The 22,537-nt window shown below is 44.2% G+C and overlaps 1 protein-coding gene across 1 annotated transcript in view; it reads left to right on the forward strand.

Moving 5' to 3' along the window:
- The window catches only part of Gldc (glycine decarboxylase), an 89,366-nt gene that overhangs the window by 61,922 nt on the left and 4,907 nt on the right, over positions 1–22,537 (forward strand). Inside the window, exons 17-22 of the mRNA XM_059259076.1 lie at positions 3,800–3,925; positions 5,885–6,034; positions 8,205–8,317; positions 9,660–9,801; positions 12,656–12,767; positions 19,069–19,164. Of these exons, the coding sequence (XP_059115059.1) occupies positions 3,800–3,925; positions 5,885–6,034; positions 8,205–8,317; positions 9,660–9,801; positions 12,656–12,767; positions 19,069–19,164 (739 nt within the window). The remainder of the gene's footprint in view (positions 1–3,799; positions 3,926–5,884; positions 6,035–8,204; positions 8,318–9,659; positions 9,802–12,655; positions 12,768–19,068; positions 19,165–22,537) is intronic.

Here is a 22,537-nt window from a genome sequence, read left to right on the forward strand (position 1 = left end):
GTGGGTCCCAACCTTCCTAATACTGAGATCCTTTAACAGTTCCTCACGCTGTGCTGACCCACAATCATAAAGTTGTTTGTGACTACTTCATAACTGGAATTTTGTAACTATTGTGAATCATAATATAAATATTTTTCAGAGATAGAGGTTTGCTAAAGGGGTCTTGACCCACAGGTTAAGAACCACTGCACCAAACCCACTCCAACAGTGTCTGTGGAAGGCCCATGACTAAGCAGTGATAAAGGGCCAGCCAGAATTCAGATTCTTTCCACTCTCTGGTACTTTCCAAACCTCAAATTTACCTATTTCTGTGTTCTGACACCTGGAAATAGTTGCTTTGAAACAGGAGTTGGGGACCATGCCAGAAACTCCAAATGAGGGATCTCCTGAATTGGGTAGACCTCCATCTTCGGTAACTGGCTCTCTGTGGCTCTCACTTCCTGTCTGAGCATCCCAGTCCTCCTTCTGTCCTCCCCATGTCCTGGATGGGACGTCTTCCCTGGCACCATTTTGCACACTGGACAGTAGGAGGAGAAAGGCAGGGAAGCCCCCCAGCTGCTGAGCTCAGAAACACAACGGAACTCAACAGCCTGGGAACACTGGCATCCTTCTTAGACAAACAGTTTTAATTTAAGCCCCCTTTTAGAGAAGAAAAGAATGACTTATTTTTCAAAGAGCCAGAGAAGATTTTCCACATTAGTGATGTCTAAGGCAGCTGTTCTCACACAATAGGCTCTGATGGAGCTCAGTTGAACGCATCCTTCTCTCTTGAAAGGGAGTTGGAGATGTTACGTGTTGTAAAACTGCCCAGCTTCCCAATGGTTCTCTGCCTTCAAGCTGCTTTTGGAAGTTATTTCACATTTGTTCTTTGGTCAAGTCTAGGAGGCTCCTGAAATATAATGTCCAAGCTCATGATTCATAGTTTAATTTGGGAAAAATAAATTATTTAGTAAACATATTTAACAATCACCTTGTGCCAAGCACAAAGCACTTTACAGCTAATCTCTCACTTTGCTGGTCAAACCTCAACTCAAGTGTTTTGTCCAGAGATTAAGTTTTTTTATAAAAAGGGGTTGTTTTTGTTTTTTGAGACAGGGTTTCTCTGTGTAACAGCCCTGGCTGTCCTGGAACTTGCTTTGTAGACCAGGCTGCCTCGAACTCACAAAGATCCGCCTGCCTCTGCCTCCCAAGTGCTGGGATTAAAGGCATGCATCACCATCACCTGGTAAAACACAGACGTTTTAACTTGTCATACACTCAGCAGTTCTTTGGGGATGAAATCTGTGGTCTACACCAGGCTTCCTGGAAGTTAGGACAAGCATCCCCCTAAAAGATATAAGCGTACCACAGTTAGGTTCACCTTAGAGTCTTGGAGAAAACATCAAACCTGGGCCCTAATATTTCTGTGTCCTGCATAACACTGTGATTTTAAAGTGAGGGAAAGTAACTTGAGGTCATTAGACTCCACAGAACACGAGTATCTACAGTACCTCTCTCCATTGTTCCAGGGTAGGATTGGTTTTCCATGGCTGCTCCAGCAAATGATTGTAAACTCAGTGTCTGTGGCAGCATTTGGGGACTGTCCTACAGCTAGAGGCCAGAATCGGAAACTGTCTTCATGGTGTTGGCAGAGTGCTTTCCCTAAGCCAAGCAAGGGAGCACCTGTTGCCTTCCCTCCTGGGCTCATGGCCTCTTCTTGCTTTGTCCCTCACAGCTCCTCCCTCTAGAGCCAGCTCGCTATGATGGACACCTGTGAGTACCCTTAGGAACAGCTGAAAGTCCAAATTCAGAATAATCCTCTCACCTCCGGGTCTTTCAGTCTCTTCTGCCATAGAAGCTAGCCCCAGGTGTTCCCAGGCCTTGGGCATGAAAAACTTGGGAGAATGTCACTCGCCTAAACACAGGACAGTTGACATTTTCAGCTCTTATTTTTGTTTCGGCAAACCCTTTGTATGAATTCTTAATTTTGGCCCACTAGGAATATTTTATATTCATTTTTAACATCCTCCTTTCCCATTCGTTATTAATATTCTGTCCTAAAGTGTTACTTTCATCCTCGGATGTAGAATAAAAATAACTTGTGAGAAAGAATAATGCCTCCAGCCTTGATCCTGATAAATGAAGGAAAAAAAGTTTAACCACATAAAAGAAGTGTTTCAACAAAGAAAAGGATTGAGGAAAATTCGGCTTACATAGTATATGACTTATAGCAATTTAAAAGGAGCTTAGTCAGTTAGCAGGAGAGTGGAAACTAATTCCATTTGCCCTTTGCTTAAAGTTCTGATGGGGATGGGGTGTGTGTGTGTGTGTGTGTGTGTGTGTGTGTGTGTGCGCGCGTGCGTGCGTGCGTGCGTGCGTGCGTGCGTGCGCGCGTGTTTGCGTGTGCGCGTGTTTGTGCATGCAGGTGCCTACAGAGTTGAGCTATCTTATCCTTGGAGCTAGGAAGGGGATTGGAATTCAGGCTGCCTTCAAGAGCTGTACATACTCTTAACTGCTGAGCCATTTATCCAGCCCTCTTCTCCATTTTGTGTGAGTGCATTTGTGTATTTGAGTGTATGTTTGTGTATTTGAGTATATCTGTGTGTCTGTATATGGGTTGGTGTGTGTGTTTGCACACGTGTTTTTCTTAAGTTGACCACTGTTTTGGAGGAATCAGCTGGAAGTCACATTTTTCCTTCTGAAGCCCATTTTTATAACCCCTCTCCAGAGGAGTTACCATACTGGTTCTGTGATTTTCAAAGTAGGCTGGCTTCTCCACTTGAGTTCTATTGGGGAACTTGTGCCCTGGCCTGTTTTGTTATGGTTCTCCCTGAGATCTGCAAACTGCAGGTTTCCTGTACTCACACCATGACGTAGAGGAAGGGAAATAGGAACCCAGGCTTGCAGCCCTGTACCTACCATCTACCCACCCCCCATCAAAATCCTTTGTGGGGCTACAGTTCAGTGGTAGAGTGCTTGGCTTGCCTGGCATGCATAAGACCCTAGGTTCAATGCTCTACCTACTCCTGCTCCAGGAAAAACATCCAGTCAAGGGACTGGGGATGCAGTTCAGTGGTAGAGCAGCTGGAAAACATGTTCATCCCAGCACTGAAAGCCAAGACCAAAATCCAGCAGGTCTTTTGGTGTAGTGTCATCTGTAGTCTTGAGACACTGTCATTTCATCTACTGACGCCATGTCCCATTTTGTAGTTACCTATTGTACTGTGAATCGTAGGCATTTATTTCTCTGTGTGCTAGTGTCATTAATGAGTGAGTCATGTGAGCATAGGACAGGTGTTGGTCATTTTTCATCCAGAGTTTCTGATCCTCACACAAATCATTCACAGCAGAGTAAGCACCCAGTAAGTGTTGGCACAGTTGTGTTGACCTAGGGAGACCCTGGGGTATGTCTGTCATTGTCATCTATCTGTCTGTCCTGGTTCAGTTAGGAGCACCACTGAAGCTGTGATGTGGCATTGGAGTCCTAGAGTTCAACTTCTGATCTTGATTCCTAGAGATGCTTTCCATACATTACATCCAAGACAAGGTTAGAAAAGGCACAGGCTGTCTTTAGTGGTCTGGATAGGGGAAGGCATTCTGACATCTTTAGGAAAGTATTTGGGGATTCAAATGGAAATTCCTCTTGGGGACACTGTTTTGCAATAACAGCACTGATGACAACAGATTTCAAGGCACTAGTGGCCAGCTTTAGTGAAAACACATGGCGCCTAATTTGTGTCTTAGGCATGTTAGGAGACTTCCTCTAACTTGAGACACCCTGATGATTTTTCTCTCTTTCTCTCTTCCTTGTGTTCCCAAGGTTTGTCTCATTCCTAAGTCAGCCCATGGAACGAATCCAGCAAGTGCCTACATGGCGGGCATGAAGATCCAGCCTGTGGAGGTGGACAGATACGGGAACATCGATGCTGCTCACCTCAAGGCCATGGTACTCACTCCCCCCTCCACAGATTGGAGAGGTCTGAGCTGGGAAGGCACAAGTGATGGTGATGGGGCAGGGGAAGTAGACGGATGGCGTAAAGATTGTCTTCTCTTGTATTCTAATGAAAGACAACAATTCCTCCTCTGAATGGTTCTGTGGGGAAAGAGTACAAAGTCCAAAAAAGCCCAACAATCTTTAAGGGAAAGAGAAAAATAAAAAGCAATTGTATTTTTGGTCCCCAATTAAAATTGGCCATGTGTGCTATCCCCCTCCTTCCTTCGCAGATAGAAGGGCCTTTTCACAGACCCCTCCACACCCTGATTCTTCCACTTGAACTATAGTAAATGAAGTATTCACTGTGATTTCATAGTAAGAAGACCGCAGGGGCTGCTTCCCTGTCCTCATATTCCTCCCTTCACAGTCAGACAGTCACAGTTGCGTGGAGAATGAAAGTACGCATGACGCATGCGGATTTTGTAACTGTCCCAGCCATGCTGCGCTGGATTCCAGGCAACATTCTACCCTGTTTCCTCCAACACCAACCCCCACTCCCGGTCTCTCAACCTCCAGGAAGAGGTTGCCTAGCAACTGTATCTGTTTTCCACCAGTGGGCTGGAGGCTGCATCTTAAGTGGAAGGGAAATTGGTGGAATAACGATGTGATTCTGTCAGGGTCATTAGGCATGGGTACTGAGAACCTACGCAAAAGCCTTTCAAAGGACACTGAAAATACACAGCCCTGTTCATCTTTTCCATCCTCCCCTTCCATTGCCTTTTTTTTTTTTTTTTTTTTTGGCCACAAATATTCTGGGTCACTAACTATAGTTATTAAGTTTGTCTAATATAGAATATATGGAATATGACTTTATTTTCCTCCCACATTACCCTGAACTAGAAATTATCCTTTGTTTATACAATTGCTTTCTGGGGAGAAAAAAAAACTCAGAGAAGTAGGTATAGGACAGTAGTTCTCAACCTGTGGGTCACGACCCCATAGAAAGGGTCAGACAACCCTTTCACATGGGTCGCCTGAGATCACCAGGACACAGATATTTACATTATGTTGTTAAGAGTAGCAAAATTACAGTTATGAAGTAGCAACAAAAATAATTTTATGGTGGGGGGTCACCAAACGTGAGGAACTGTATTAAAGGGTCACACAGCATTAGGAAGGTTGAAAACCGCTGACTAGTGGCACATACTTGTAACACCAACACTTCAAAGGAGAGTGAGAAGTTGAAGGCTATCCTTGGCTACACAGAAGGCCGGAAGCCAGTCTGAGCTGTATAAGAACCTGTCTCCAAAACACAACAGTGTAGGGGAGATTTTTATCAACACTGTAACACCTCTCAAGAGTCTGTGGGAAGAAAGGCAGGAAAATGTACCCCCCAAAAAACCAGAAAGGCTAGCTGGGAGATTAGCCATGTGCAGAGAGAGACACCTCCCCCGCCCTCCCAATAGCCCGGGATGATGAGGCGGCTTGACCAAAGCAGAACCATATTACAGAACTGGACCCCAAATACCCAAAAATCTGAGCAGTCTCTCGCTTTTTATTTAATTTTGTTGAGACACAATCTGTATCCCATGCTACTCTCGGAGTTGCTGTGTAGCCAAGGATACCCCAGCTTCCTGGATGCCATGGTTTATGGAAGTGTTCCACTATGCCTAGTTTTTTGTTTGGTACAAGGGGCAAGCCTAGGGCTTTGTGCATAATAGGCAAAGTAGCCAGGCCACATCCAAAGCTTGGTGTCTTTATCTGGACCACAGATAAAATCCTGAGAAGCCTTGCTGCTGCTTTGGGACGATTTATGAAGGAGCAATTGACTGTCATTTTATCCACTGTCATAGATGGGGATATTGTCAAGAATTCAACCCCCAAGACTTTGCTTTCCCCAATCCTTCAAAATAAAAAGCAAAGTCTTGGCTGAGAAAGGACCACTTCCTCTCATCACTCTTCTCCCCACAGGTGGATAAACACAAGGAGAACCTGGCCGCCATCATGATCACATACCCATCTACCAATGGTGTGTTCGAAGAGACTATCAGTGATGTGTGCGCCCTTATTCACCAACATGGAGGACAGGTCTACCTCGACGGGGCAAATATGAATGCCCAGGTGCAGATACTTAGTGCGCACTGAGAAAATGGATAATGACATTTTATTTATTTATTTTAATTTTTTAAAGATTGATTAATTTTATGAGTATGAATGTTTTGCCTGAATGTATGTATGTGCACCAGTGTGCTTGGGGCTTGTGGAAATCAAAAGAGGACATCAGAGCCCCCGGAACTGGAGTTTACACATGGTGGTGAAACATCATGTGAGTGCTTAGACCTGAACTCAGGTCCTCTGCAAGAGCAGTACGTGATCTTGACTGCTGAGTCAGCATTCTAGGCCAGTTTTGTCTTGATTTTTAAAGTAAGGCCCTAAACTGATCCCCAGCAAGGAAAACCATTCTCTCTGGCTTCTTGAGAGTCCCCTTTAATACATGAGACTGAATTCAGACCCATGATTCTGTTCGTTCCCTTTTCTTCCTCTGTTGTGATGCTGGGAATTAAACCCAGAGTTGTGATACCATGAGGCTACTCAAGCTGACCACTCAAGCTGCCAGCTTCCCACAGATCACTGCAATTCCACCGGGATTATAGGTCCTAGAGGAGGTGATGGGGTAGACAAGGTTCAAAGGTTGAACCAAAGCAGCGCTAGGGATGAATGTCCTTATTGTCAGGAATACTGTTCCTCCGGTGACATTACTGGGCAGGGTCTCCTGATTCCCTAGCTGATGGAGTTTAGAGCCAAGTTCTGGCCACAGTAGATGCCAGACTCCCATGGGCCTTGGAAAAGCCACTTTACCTGAAGTTTTGACTTCACCAGGACCCCAAGGGGTTCAATCCTGCCTACCTGGGTTGCAGGAGTAACTGAGGGTCTGTGTAATGTGAACACCTGCCCCCTTACCTCTCTCCTTCTTTCTTTAGTCTAATTTCACTCCTAAGTGTCATCCAGGGATAGCCTCCTGCTCCAGCAGCCTAAAGCAAAGTATCTGTCCAGAGTCAAAGTGGCAGGATTACCAGTTGAATACTGTAGCTGGATATCTGAATTGTCTCAGGACAGCTAGCAGCCTCACTCCCACTTCTTCAGCTCAGCAGCCTCTAGACCAGTGGTTCTCAACCTGTGGGTCATGAACTTTCAGGGTTGAATAACCCTTTCACTGGGATCGCAAATCAGATATTTACATTACAATTCATAACAGTAGCACAATTACAGTTACAAAGTAACAATGAAAATAATTTTATGGTTGAGGGTCACCACAGCATGAGGAATTGTGTTCGAGGGTCCCAGCATTAGGAAGGTTGAGAACCACTGCTCTAGACCATCTAGCTATGCACATAATAAATACCCAGCCTTGAATTGGCCAGAGAATGTGTGGGAGCCCAGAGAGGTTTCCTAGTGAGCTCTGAGCTTGTTTTACCCAGCAGGGCTGCATAAAGGGATGGCTTGACAATGTGCATGGTTACCAAGTGTTTGGAAGGATCTGCACTTGGATGTGCTAGGGGGAGGTCTTTTGCTTCATCTCTTGGCATTCCTTTTAAAAGCCCTTTAGAAGAGACAGAAGGGGCCGGTGGATAAGGATCCAGGCTCTCCTGAGGTTATCCTGTGTTTCTATCTGTCTCTCCCCTCTATATTTCTATCTCTTATCCCTCTCTCCTGAAGAGTACTCTGGGGAAAAAAATGGGAATGGGTCCCTCACAGTCCTGACACTGTAAAAACTGCCTGTTCAGTGGAATGAACATGCTCTAACTTCAGGCTTAGTAGTGACTGCCTCGCCTCCCTCTTAAGGTAGACATTTAGGTACAGTCTGCCCAAGTGTGTATCTTAAATCTGAATGGGGCTAAATGGTCAGTTGCTGTTTTCATAGAAACCACAGTCACTTTGCCTGTGAGAGACCAGGTTGACAGCAGAACTTTTAGGAAACCTTTTCTTGTTGATATATTAGAGTTATTTTGTGTGTGCGCACGTGTGGAGGCCAAAGGACAACTTGTAGGAGTCAGTTCTCTTCCGATTGTTGATTACGTGTGTCCTATGGATCAAACTGAGGTTGTCAAACACTTTTTATCCACTGAGCCATCTCACTCTCCCTAGGAAGCCTTTTCTGGGAACATTGTGGATGTGGCTCTGCCTTTCCTTTCCTGGGGAGACAAACGGCACAGAACAACATGCCCTTCCCTCACCGGGAGGGGCCTTGCCAAGCTCTGACATTTACTTCTGCTCTTTCCCTTCGGGGTAGGTGGGAATCTGCCGTCCTGGAGATTTTGGGTCTGATGTCTCTCACCTAAATCTTCACAAGACCTTCTGCATTCCCCATGGAGGAGGTGGCCCTGGCATGGGGCCCATCGGAGTGTGAGTTGTGGGCTTGCTGGCTTCAGGATCGTTTTTTGGAAGCAGGATGGCCCCAAACCTGTTATTCTTCCCACCCGAGTCTTCAAGTATAAAGACTACCTTCATATCCAGTGCACTTCCAGCAGCTGGATGCAGAGCTAGGCAAGAGGGTTTTTTAAGAGTGTGTCCAAAGAAAAGTGTTAACTTGTCTTCAGATTCACCGTGTTCACCCGGCCTCACTGAGCTCTCGAGCAAGTTTATTAACAGTCACGAGCAGGGGGACTTTTCTAAAGTATGATGGGTCAGAACTGGAATGTGAGTTTCTTTAAATGCCACAGAGGGTTGCACCTAGATTCCCAAGAGCTTTTTATTTATTTATTTATTTATTTATTTATTTATTTATTTATTTATTTATTTCCATTATATATATATATATATATATATACACACATACATATATTTTATCTTTATATATATACATATAGCTAATAATATTGAGAGTGAATTGGATGAAAGGCACTTAAACTCCTTACGGCTTTAATTTTTATTACATCTGTGATAAGTAAGGAGGAAACAAACTTTATTATTAGAGATAATTGGATGAAGTCACTGTTTACTAAAGAAATATTTCTTAGCAGTTGATAACTTCCTCTCTATAGTAAGAACAGCCTTATCCAGAGCTTCTGGAGTTTTCTTTCTTTTTTATTGATTTATTTAGGTTTTTCCAGACAGGATTTGTCTGTATAACAACCCTGGCTGTCCTAGAACTCATTCTGTAGACCAGCTTGGCCTCGAACTCACAGAGCTTTACCTACCTCTGCCTCTCAGGTGCTGGAATTAAAGATGTGTGCCACCACCGCCCGGCTCTTCTGGAGTTTTCAGAATATGTAGTGGTGGTCCGGGAAGGGCAGTGTTCAGGATTGCTGGGAACCTCGCTTTCTTGCCTTTCCTTTTGATTTGTATTATGTATAGTGAATGAGTGTCCTGGGTGGTTCAGAGGAAGTGAAATGGGGCAATGTTCATGTGTTAGCCTCCAAGGGGAGTGCCCAGGGCATCTCTTCAGCAACCTTCCATACTCAGTAGACAGCTTAGAAAGATGTGGGGTTTGCTATGAGGGACCTCTGTGGGCCGCCTCTGCCCTGTCCTCCACCACAGTTCTTGGAAGCTGTTAGGTAGTAGAAAAGAAAGGAAGAAATGGAGAGATCTTGCCTTAGCTGCTAACTTCTTGTCTGTCCCTAGAAGGGTCAGGTTCCTACCACCATCAGTGTGCCCCTACTAAGAACAGAGTTCCTGGAGAACCTGCCCCTTCAGTTCAATTGTATCTTTGTGCATCATTTCAATGTGGACTTTAAAACCAACACAGGAAGAAGCATCTTGCTCCCTTCCTGCCCAGTCATCCCATTGTTTCCATAAAACCAAATGAAGACACCTGGCCAGTGGGGACTGTCAGCGCGGCTCCGTGGGGCTCCAGTTCCATCTTGCCCATTTCATGGGCTTATATTAAGGTAAGGCCTGTGAACACGTGTTGCTATGGAGAAGTAGGACCTTTCTCAGAGGGGTTAAAAATGTGAAGGAATCTTGGGAGGGGGATCCAGTGAACACTGCTGGTGACCGGGGTCACTGCCAATGTTGAGGTGGAAGAAATCCTCTAGAAGGCCATCTAAGATTGTTTCATCTGTTCCTTTGGGTTCTCATGATGGGTTTACATTTTTCCAGGCACAACTAAGCCCCATGAGTCATGTGAATGAATGTTCTGGCCACATCATGTGGTTTCCTGTCAGATTCAGACAGCGCCACCAGCGAAAAGCTGGCACATAGTTGTTTGGACTCTTTGCTGAAATCCTGGGGTACATGTGAGGGTGCATTTCACTTCACATTGTATTTCTTGTCGGCTTGGAGGATGAGATGAGAAGTAGGGGAAATTTTGAGGGGAGGGGTGGTTTCCAAAGCGCTGCACTCTGGGGCCTGGGGAACTGTGTTTTCAGGGGTAATTGGGCTTTGTTAGAGAACGGGCTTACGCCCCCCCCCCCCGCCCCGCCCCTTGTCTTTCTCCACGGAAACCCTCAAAGCAGAATTGATTTTATGCAGCTTGTTAAGACTGGTCTGCCCACCTCCTAGAATGTCAAGTCTGTGGATGGGCGCTCTTGCTCAGTCGCTAATTAGAGCAGCTTTTTCAAGCCAATGGCCTTTGTTAAAGGCAGGGTGGACGCCGATGAGACAAAACCCAAACCCGGCTATACAAATTGTGCTGGGTAACTATGAGCTGGCTGGCTGTTAATGAATGCTGTGGCATTTATGATTCTTCTTTTTTTTTTTAAAGCTTATTTTCTATTTTGAGACACAGTCTCCTTATACAGTCCAATCTGGACACAAGCTTGTAGTCCTGCATCAGCCTCCTAAGTATGACACTATAGGCATGAATGGGTCACCGTGGTTGGCTGGTATTTATTGATTCCTTTTAAAATAATATTTTGAGATGTTGTGTATTGTATTGTGTGGGTGTTTTGTTTGCATGTATATCTGTGCACCATATCTATGCCATGTCTGTTGGCTGCATCAGATCCCCTGGGGCTGGAATTACAGGTAGGCATTAGCTACCATGTGGATCCTGGAAATTGAACTAGGGTCCTTTGGAAGAGCAGCCAATGCTCTTAGCTGCTGAACCATCTCTCCAGCCCTATGATTCTTTTTTTTTCCCTTCTTGGTTTTGTTTTCTTTTTGAGACAGGGTCAAATGTATAAAGACTGTCTTTGAGCACCTAAGCCAACTGTCTATATTGCCCAAGTGCTGGCTTTACAGGCATCTGTCTCCATGCTTGGCCAGCTTCATTTATGATTCTTAATGAAAAGTTTCTTGGAAGCAAGAGCAACAGTTCTGTACCTTTAAAGCTGCCTTTAAAACGTCATGCAAGTTGTTTGCAAACTAGAGGAACGAAAGAAAAGAGAAAGAAAATCTGCTTCTTTGCAAATAACCAAATCCCCAGTTCCCTTTGATCCATGGGTTCTGTAAATATGCGTGATTTCTGCAAACATATTTGGGCTGGAAATGGCTTCTTACATATAGAAAATACAGGCCCCTAAGGCTGTTTTGGCCATACGCCTAGAATACCAGACAGAGCATGAGTTTCAAAACGAAGTAAGTAGTTAGTGTTTCAGGCTGTTATTTCTCCTCTCGACACAAGCTGGGGCTTCCTTCCCCTCCCCCTCTGCAATCCACTGTGGGTACTCTTTAAGGATAGTCTCTCCCTGATGCCCCACATGCCCCTCCTGGCTTCCTACTACCTTCACTACCTGGTGTCACCAGCACGTGCCTCGGCCCCATCTCACTGCGAACGAATGAAAGCCAACCGATGTGGACTTGTGCTCAGAACCACCAGCGTTTCCAGAATGGTGCTGGGTACCTCTGACATGTAGCACAACAGGCAGCAGTTGGCTAGACCAAGTCCATGTCAAAGCAAAGGCTTAGAACGTGAGGTCCCAATCCATGTTGCTGTGGGGACTTCCAGATGACAGTCACTTGCCTTTCCCACACTTGGGCTATTGTTGGTCTCATTTGGCATGTTTCCCCTTTATAGATCCAGCCTCCACTCATGTACTCATTTTTTCAAGTTTATGGTAAAGTTCAGCTTTCTCTTTAGAAAGCCTACTTTGACTAACCTGGGCCCACATTCTTCTCTCTTCACTTTGGACTTCGTACCAACTGTTTTATTCAGTTATGTATTTGGATGTGAGGTCCCTCAGTCATGAACATTGGTGTAATCTAGATTTTTAAACCCTTTGCTCTTGGTGACTTTTATCCTGTATGACAGCAGGGACTCAACCACCAGAATAAGAAAAGATTGAATCTGGCAGTTGGCAAACATGAACACGAATATTGTTTATGTTCCCCACTGTGGACAATGGAAAGGCAAACCACACAAAACTGACGTGATGGAGTTTGACCAAGATCTCATCAGACTCCTCAGAATTGTCATTATATTGTCAAATTCATAGTAAATAAAAAATAAACATTAAACATTGCAACACTTCCAACCTAAAGAACAGTTCATTTTCCTCTTTAGATAGCAATGGTGTGTAGTCAACTATGTCCTGCTTTGTTATTATGACCTCCCCACCAAAAAAAAAAAAAAAAAAAAAACAACCAAGTAAAATTAGTGCTGAAAGAACAAAAATTATTTTATCATAGAGTAGGCTGACAGATCTCCTTCCTGGAATTTTTCCATTCGTTTTCAATCTGCAGTGGTGGTGAGCTGGTGAATTCTTTTGGATGAATTTAACTGGGGTATCTGCTTAGTATCGTGACCATTCACTTTACCGTTCAATTCGGTGGTTGATGGCCCTTTTTTTCTCTTTGTTGCAGATGATGGGAGGAAAGGGCCTCAAAGAAGCCACAGAAATTGCTATTTTAAATGCCAACTACATGGCCAAGCGATTAGAAAAACACTACAGAGTCCTTTTTAGGGGTGCAAGAGGCAAGTATCAACTCTTTGATTTTATTTTTTCTTTCTTTTCTATTTTTGTCCCTATAAGCAAACTATGCTTGATGTAGATGTGATTTTGTAAGGTAGATGTGATTTTGTAAGGTCGGAGGGAGGCTTCTATTTCTTAGTGTATACAAAGGAAAGTGTAGAATTCTTGGAAATATAGCCAACTTACTCATTACTATGTGCAAGGCTATCCCAGCCTAGTCTACAGAGCCTCGTTCAGCAAGGGGCCTACATCACACAAAGAGATGTTCACATGAACGACATGAGCTGATCGTTCACAGTGTTGTAAAGGTGTCTCAAAGAGTCAAGCCACTTAGCCTGGGCAGAGCCAGGGTGGAACAGTTTGATAAAGGACAGCTATTTAATATGTGCAAACACACAGGAACTAGCCAGGTAAAGAGGAGTTCCTGTCGGGTGTGCTTGATTTGAAGTGAGATAGGGGGAGAGTGGACCAGTGACATGAGGTCGAAAAGACAGCTTGGTGCCTTGAAGGTCTCAGAAGAATCTAGACTTAGAACTCCTGAGTCATACCATAGCCATTAAAGGCTTCCCAGCTTGAGGAGTGACATGATTAGATTCATTAAAAGGCTGAAAATTGTCAAGGCAGTGAGAGTAATGGGTTTTTGGAAGCATAATCAGTTGGACGTAGTTACTCATTAGTGCAATGTGTTGGGTAAACATCTAGGCTTACATTAGAGGTACTAAGAGGTAGGAGAACAAAGCCAAAATAGAAGTGATAGGTGATGGAAGTAGGAACCAGGTAGGGGGCTAGAGAGATGGCTTAGCTGTTATGAGCACTTACTGTTCTTCTAGAGGACCTGAGCCAAATTTCCAGCACCTCGGTAGGCAACTCACAACCACCTGTTCCAGGTCCAGGTGTTCCAATGCCCTCTTGTGACCTCTGAGGACGCCTGTATAGATGTGGCATACACACACACACACACACACACACACACACACACACACACACACTTATATAAATGTAAAAGGTGGATGTTTAGAGGTGTGGCTGCTCTAGTTGGGGAAGGGGGAACCAGGAGAGAAGATTGAGTCAGGAGAGCAAAGCATCTCCAGCAGACAGTGGCGTTAAGGATGGTTGGTGGTGCCTCCTGGGGCTCTTGGCTCCTCCAGCCCGGTCAGAGTGGACATCTACATTGCTTACCATCTCTAATGGCTCTTCTGGACCCAAAGGAGGACTTTAAGAGTTGGAAAATCAAAAGAAGTGAATAACCAGAAGCCCTGGGTAGGTGCTCTCCAGAGAGTAGAGAGGAAGGGTGCGAGGAATATGTCTCTAAGCAACACAATAAAATGGATCCTCTGTTACTAGTTAATTCAAATATAGCTCCTGTGTTGTGGAATCTAGCCTGATGTTTTTGTATATTTTGTATATTTGTCTATTTCTTTAATGATTAGTTTAAGTATTTATCTTGATGGTTATATAAGTGACAAATATTGTTCAATTCACAAGTTTTGGGAAATAAAAAAGCATGAGAGAAAATTTAAATACTTGCATCCACCAGGCAGATAAAGCTACCATTTAATGCTTGGCTATATCCCTTCCTCATTACTCTTACACAATTAAGCTAACATCACAAGGGTCTGGTGAGAATAGACTGAAAAACAACAAAACTTAAAAAAAAAAACGTTTGCCAATTTCATGAATGAAAGATAATATTGTTTTAATTTACAATACTTTAGTTTTTCTTTGATTTCTCTATTAATTATTGGTGGTAGTACTAGGTTTTGAACCCAGGGCTTCATGGTTGCTAGGCATGCACTCTACCAATGAGCTATCCCAGCCTTTAATTTTTTTTATATTATTTTTAATATATATTTATATTTATTTATATATATTTAATTTTGGCAGCATTACTGAGATAGAATTTATATACCTTTTCAGATAGTTTACTCATTTAAGCTACATAATTCAGCAATTTTTAATATGTTCACTGATTGCAAAGTCTAGTTTTAAAAGCAGGAATTAATGTGAATTAAACTGAAAGGGAGTGATTAGCTCCCATGAGAGAAGGTCAGATGTCACCATACACTTAGCATTTATGTAGTGGCTTTGGGCAGAGCCTCACCCAATCCTGTGGGATTTAAAGTATGAAAAGATGGATGAAATTTCCATTTGTTTTGACATTTTACCCCAGAATTAAATTGCAAGTATCATTTCTCATCCCACACTGAAATGAATCGGTGATTATAGACTTGATTTCTCAATCCCAAAGTTCGTCAAACCAAACATTGGCTCATGTTGGTTCGCTAAACACATTTGTTACACAATTTGAAATCTCATATTTTGGAGCCTGAGAAACCAGCACCATTGTGCCTTCTGGGGACTCAAAATAGCCATGTTTTCAATAATCACATTGTATTCTAACGTGTCCAGCGGCCCTATTAGAAGACCAATGTTCGTCTTAATCATATTTACTAGCCCTAAATCAGACGTTGGAATTACAGATGCCTGTGAGGCAATCCTTTTAATGAACTCCAGGCTTGCCAGCATGAGCTGATTCTCTGAAATTGGAATGGTAACTAAACGGTCTAGGCCTGTGGCTTTTGAAGCAAGCAAGGATATGACAGGCAAGGGTTAGGGAAAGAAGCTGCAGAAGTAGTTTTTCTGCTACAATGAAGAGAAAAAGGAATTGCTTTAGGTAGGGTTATTGTTTTGTGGGTGGTGTTGGTCAGTCTCTTTTGTTAGATGTTTTGGAGGGTTTTTTGTTGGTTGGTTGGTTTTGTTGCTTTGCTTTTGATGTAGGGTCTCACTGTGTAGCTCCTGCAGGCTTGACCTTGTGATTGATCTGTCTCAAGGTTTGCCGGTGCTGGGATTACAGATACCTGCCACCTACTATACCCCAAAAAGATAGTATTTAAGAGAAAGAATTGTCACACTTAACAGGCACCTTGTCTTTTGGGCTGAGTTCACAATGTGTTCTGAAGGACCTTCCCATCAGTAGAGACTTAGAAACATTAGTAAAATGCTGATGTGTTGTCAATCTGCTTTTCATCTTGGGCAAACCAAGGGCTGTGGATTCCTGTCCCCGAAGGTTTTCAGGTGGTACTTCCTTTGAAAGTGAGCAGTGGCCTCACTGGCTGGCTGGTGCATGCTGTGACCAGGGGCCCAGAGTGCCTGACCTCATTCCCAAGAAAAAGTGGGGAGGTTTTTATTTTTGTCTCAGGTTACCACCGAAGAACTAGGAGGTTCTTTGATTGCCCACCAAGGCTTTCCAAAAGTTACTTAGTTCCAGCATCTTGAGGCAGTCTCTGAGACTGTTGTGGAAGTAGGCTGTATTCTCAAGGGGAGCATGGAGAATCTTACCCTCCGTAGCGCATCCCCATGTTGTTCTGAAGACAATCACCACAGGAGCGAGGTCATGTCGTTTTACTTTTCCTATTGTCTCACCCTCTTCACTTTTTTATTATAATTTAATATTTTCATTAATTCTAAGAGAATTTCATACATGTATGTACAGTGTATTTTGACCATATTCACTCCCAACTCCTCTCCTCCCCCAAATTTACCCTCATCTTCCTACCTCCTCCCAAGTTTGGGTCCTTTTATTCTCTCTGACCCCCACCCTTCACCCCACCACCAACTCAACAAGTCCAGTTTATGCATAGGTGTGATGCCACACAATGCCCCCTACCAGGGGCACATCCTCAGACTCCCTCCCAGAAGCACTGGACTGAGGAGCTCCTGAGCTAGGCACGTTGGCTGCTTTGGTTTTCTGCAGGTCTTGTGCAAGCATCCACAGCCACTGCGAGTTCATGCTGGTCCTGTCATGTTCAGAAGATGCCGTTGTTCCACTCCTCAGTGACTAGTGGCTCTTCCAATCTTCCCATGCCCGTCTTCTTCCCATTTCATGCTCCTCTGACGTGGTGTCTGTCACACTCTTAGCCACCGTCCTGGTTAGGCCTAGAGGAGACAGCCACTATCTTAAATTGCTCCAACTTACCATATGCCACAGTAGGTCTGGACATCTTTCTCTGAAGTCTGCAAAGAAAGGAGGGCATCTTGGGGTCCAGCCTCTGAGAATCCCCAAGCTTAAATGCTATGTCTTAGAGGCCTCTTAAGAGAGAGGGATGCTCTTTGGATGAGAGTGTGCATTTAGAAAATAGCATCTGAACCTCATTTTTGGAACAGAGCTCCCCCCAAACCACTTGTCTGTGGTGGTGGTGGCCCTGAAGATGGGAGTCTTGGGTTTAGCCATGCTGGGCAGGGTTGACTTGGTCAGATAGGCTTTCAGCTATTGCCACTGAATCTCTGCTTGCAAGTCTCCTCTGGGCCTGCCAACAAATGACTCCTCAGCTGCTGACGTACGTTCCCAGCCTCAGGCTAGCCACATGCCCTTCAGAACAGTAAACATCACTAGCCATCTTCCTGCTGGTGTTGAAGTGCCCAGGGTAGCAGGCAGAAGAGAAATGGCAGAGACGGACACTGGACACTGTGAATCCTGGAATTAGGAGTTGATAAGCTCTCAGGGATTCTTGTGATTTTTTTTTTTCCTCCTCAAACCACCATCTAATAATTATTCTGTTGGGCACATTTTTCTAAGTTTACTCACCCACAAATAGACCTTTCTGGTTTTGAGTCTCATTGTTAACCAAGTTCTTTCTTATTGTTAGAAACCGTATTTTAAAAATAGGCAGCTTTCGTGTATGCAGTCGCACACTCTCATACTCTTGTTTTCTAGACTAAAGTTTAACGACTAAATTCATGTATTTATCCATTATTAAAAAAAAAAAAGCAGAGTGGTTTAGCCCGCCTTCAGGGGCTGTTAGCGACTGGAGTTAGTGTTGAAGGCTGGAGTTTGTCAATAGGTTCACTGTTGGCTGAGAGCCGGTAAAACAGGTTATTTGGTTTGGGTTGATGTGCATGTTTCTGGGGCTGTATATGTACCCTGTGTGCACGTGAGTGTGTGGGTGGCATGCACATGCACAGGGAGGCCTCAGGAGGATGTTGGGCACCTTTCTTTGTCGCTCTCTGCCTTATTGCCTTGAGATGGTATCTCATTGCTGGGCTGGCTGGCCTGTAAGTTCTTGGATACTACCCATCTCTACCCCCGTCACTTCCCATCAACCCGCTGCCCCTGATGGAGGATACAGGCATACATTGCTGTGCCCTGATTTTACATGGGTGCTGGGGATTTGAACCCAGAGCCTCGCATAGTAAGTGTTCTTACCCACTGGCCTGTCTTCCTAGGCTGATAAAACCAACTAAGGAAACTTACCAACAGGTGGGTCGTAGAATTTGGGAAGCTCCCAAGAATGATGATTGGTTATTAAAGATGACTTATTTTCACAGTTTATTCTCTTAAAGATTTTATTTAAGGTATTTTAAATTATGTATATGTGTGTATGCCTGAGTGTGGGGTTTGCAGAATGCAGTTTCCTCGGAGGCCAGAAAAAGGTAATAGATTATCTGGAGCTGGAGTTACAGACAGTTGTGAGCTGCCTGGCATGGGTGCTGCGAACCAAACCAGGTCCTCTGGAAGAACTGGAAATGCTCGTAACTGCTTAGCCATCTCTCCAGCGCCATCACTAGTTTATTCTTGATGGTTGGGTCCTCAGTAGCTCCTGACGGGTCTAGAAGAACAGTCTGTTTGTAAACCAGGTCGAAGGGAACTGACCCCCATAGAGTTCTGTCTCATTGATGCTTGTTGATTGATTGACAGTGTCCTCACCCCTTCTCCCTCTTGCTTTTCTTTCTCTTGTTTCTATTCTTTCTTTTGGGGTTTTGTCTTAAGACAGTCTTGATCTACATCTGGCTAGCAGCGCTTATTTCTAATTCTTGGTCTGTAGCCTGCCATCAAAACCTGACACTCTGAAGAATCACATAAAACGACGCATGAATCCTGTGAATATATGTTTATTGACATGTACTTACAGATGAAGTTGTTGAACCTTGAAAGTAAAGCTGCTGCATTCATCCATGAATCTTAGCTCTAGAAAGAATCTGTATAAAAAGGATCAGGATTGTGTTGAACTGTTTCAAGTAGATTTTAGGTCTTCAGAATAGAAATTCCGGATATCTCCTGCTGAGTATTCTAGTAATACCCCCTATCTCCCTCCATCCATCGCCAGGCTTGCTGGTGTGTGGTGAACTAAAATCAGACACACGTGTGGTAGAGTAAATGAAGTCTTTATGGACAACTATAACCATCTCAAGTTCTCTTAGACTCTTGGTCCCCATGGACCTCCATAAAGAGCTGAATTGTTTAGTTGTTCACTTGAGTGAAACAAGTCGATACGGAACTTCAACTGACATCGTGTTCTTCAACAGGGTATGTGGCTCATGAATTTATTTTGGACACAAGACCCTTCAAAAAGTCCGCCAATATTGAGGCTGTAGATGTTGCCAAGAGGCTCCAGGATTATGGTAAGTGGCTTTTGACATTTACACAATTGTTCCTACAGACTATGGACCATTTCCTGGAAGCACAAATGGAGGTCCAGACACCTGGTAAATTAACCCCTGGTGTAAGTGGGGAGTTTGGACTTACTGACCACCTTCAAAAATCACAGTGAAAAACTGACTCCCCCTGTGGTTACACACTCCTGCCCTTCAAAGGGTGTCCATGTGCATCTTGTGGAACCTCAAACAGTCAAGATGTCTTGTTAAAATTTAAATCCCAGCCAGGTAGTGGTGGCACACGCCTTTAATCCCAGCACTGGGGAGGCAGAGATAGGCAGATCTCTGAGTTCAAGGCCAGCCTGGTCTACAGAGTGAGTTCCAGGACAGCCAGGGCTACAGAGAGAAACCCTGTCTCAAAAAAAAAAAAAAAAAAAAAAAAAAGTTTAAATCTCAAAGAAGATGCTTGCTGTTGCCCTTTGTCTAATAACTCCTCACTCCTCTCCCCGGCCCGGGAAACAGTTTGTGAAGAGGTAAGCTGGTAGAGTGAGGCCAGTAGATCAGAACAAGTCACCTGCACAAGTGGAGAGCCGGGGGCATGGGGCGGCCGTTTGAGCTGCTTCCAGAGATGAAATGCAGGCTTGTATTTTGCACAAAGAACACCTCTTCTAGGTGTTATAGCATTCATTTATCAAGGTCCTCATCAAAGTAACTTGCATTGTGGATCCTTCTGCTGTTGTGGGATATCTTTCTCTACACTGTGAATATGTGTTACTCTGATTGGTTGATAATAAAGCTGCATTGGCCTATGGCAGGGCAGGGTAAGGTTAGGCGGTACATTCAAACTGAAGACAAGAGGAAGAAGGGTGGAGTCTGGGAGACATCGGCCTGCTGCCCAAGGAGCAACAAGATGCTGGCAGACCAGTAACGCCACGGCCACATGGTAACATATAGATTAATAGGAATGGGTTGAGAGTTGTAAGAGCTAGCTAGCAAGAAGCCTGACCAATAGGCCATACAGTTTGTAAATAATATAATAATATAATATAATCCTCTGTGTGTTTACTTGGGACCAAGCAGATGCAGGATGTGAGTGGGAGAGATTCGTCATGATCTTGGGCCTGGGCAGGACTGGAGAAACTTCCAGCTACCTTCAGTTCTCAGAAATGGGGAGGAGGGTGTCTTTAGCTTTCGTATGTGATTATAGTGTATGAATGAGTACAAGTTCTTATGTGCACATGGGTGTTTGTTTGCACATGTGTCCACATGCATATAGAGGCCAGAACTTGGCATGGGGTGTCTTCCTCTGTTATTGTCTACTTGACTTTTGAGGCAGGCTCTCACTGGACCTGGAGCTCACTGATTTGGCTCGGGTAGTTGGCTAGCAAGCTCTGGGGATCCATTTTTCTGTGTTCTAGCTCTGAGGTTACAGATGAGTGCTACTGTGCCTGTCGGTGCTGGGGACCAGACTCAAGTCCTCGGGGTTGCACACTGAGTATTCTACTAATCAAACCATCTGTCTATGAATACATGTGGAGCGCTATCTGAAGTTAATGGCTTTTCCCCCCACGTGTTTGTGTTTTGTCTACACGTATGTAAGTGCAGCACATGTGTGCCCAGGCCAGAGTCAGTAAAGGGTATCAGATCACCTGGAACTGAAGTTAGAGGTGGTTGGTTGTAAGCCACCATGTGGGTACTGCATGCTGGGAATTGAACCCAGGTTCTCTGCAAGGGCAGGAAGTGCTTTTAACCACTGAGTCATCTTTCCAGCTCCTTAATGACTTGTTTTAAGAAGAAATGTGGATTGGGAAATTTTACACAGTTTTCCTGATGCATCTTAATGAGAGGTCCACACATGACTCCCCATAAATGGATGATCCTATTGTGCAGAATTACATACAATAGACGGGAATATCAGAGAAAGTGGTTAGTACTGAAATTAACAATCGGTTCCTCACTGTCTCTTCCTGGCACCCCTCTGAGCTGACAGCAGCAGTCCCCCTCCGTTCCTTTTGACTCATCTCCTGGCCAGGGGCTGAGTAACGGCCAGTAGGGAGCAGCACATACAGTTCTTGGATATGTTGTCTAGTCATGCAGCTAACCGCAGCACATGCACAGGGAGAGGGGGAGCTAAGAAGAGTGGCCGTTGAAGTTACTACTCACTATTTTCAAGTCATACCACATCTCTTGACCTTGACACAATTCTGATGTTTGATGGAAAGATTTCCACACTTGTCCAAAGCCCAGAATTGTCCAGGTTCCTAGCACATAGCATGTATTCCTAAGTGACATTGACTAAAACAGCCATGTATACTGAGACACTGACACCTCAGATTCTCGGGGAGGCTTAGGAACTACACTATGCAGTCACCTTCACAGCCTTTGGGGCACCCTAGTTTGGGACCAACATTTCAAACTTATCCCAATCTGCCAGGAGTTTTTAAGGTTCAGGCTTCACCTTGGGCACCTCCCTTCCTGGGTTAGGGTCAAGACCCAGGAATCTGTTTCTAGAATAGTACGTGGATGGTTCCAGGTATGTATGGTTCCAGGTATGAATGGTTCCAGATGTGGCAATCACTAAAGTAGAATATGGATTAAATTTGCCCACGTAAGAAATTGAGGACAAATTTTAATGGGTAATGGAATCAGTTTATGCTTTAAAGGACAAAACAACTTCTTGCTGGTTAGGTGACACAGATGTATGCTTTTGTCAAAGCCCATTAAATGGTTTAGCTAAGATCTGTATATTTCACTGTGAGGTTTATTACAGAATGCATGAATATTGACTTTGAGTTACTGATGGACATTCTGAATTGCTTACAAAATGAAGTGTTCCGATAGATGCAGTGTTCTTTGAACTATATAAAAAATAAGATGGTACTGGCAATGTGGCTCAGTGGGTAGAGACTCATGCTGCTAAGCCTGGGGTCCTAAGTTCTATCCCTGGGACCTACATGGTGGAATGAGAGCAAATTCCCAAAAGGGACCTACATGGTGGAATGACAGTAAATTCCCAAAAGGCAGGTGCGCGCGCATGCGCGCGCGCGCACACACACACACACACACACACACACACACACACACACACACGTGCACGCGCAGGTACACTCACAGACATGCTAAGTACACATAAACAGATTTTAAAAATAAGATGGATGGATGTGTGATAAAGCAGACATCATTGAAGAATCTATAGGGGCTATGTGGTTACCTCGATACAAAATACTTGTTTACTTGATTATTTCTATTAAAAGAATATCTGGAAGCTAGTCGATTAAGGCATGGAGGCATGACAATAGCATCCCGTGTAATGATAAGACCTGTCAGAACTTGGGAACCTCTGTTTTCTGAAGCAAGATCCTCTGGGAGGTGCATCAACAGGGTCGTGTTTCATCTTGAA

Source organism: Peromyscus eremicus, chromosome 1, assembly GCF_949786415.1.
Source record: "Peromyscus eremicus chromosome 1, PerEre_H2_v1, whole genome shotgun sequence".
NCBI classification, from domain to species: Eukaryota; Metazoa; Chordata; class Mammalia; order Rodentia; family Cricetidae; genus Peromyscus; species Peromyscus eremicus.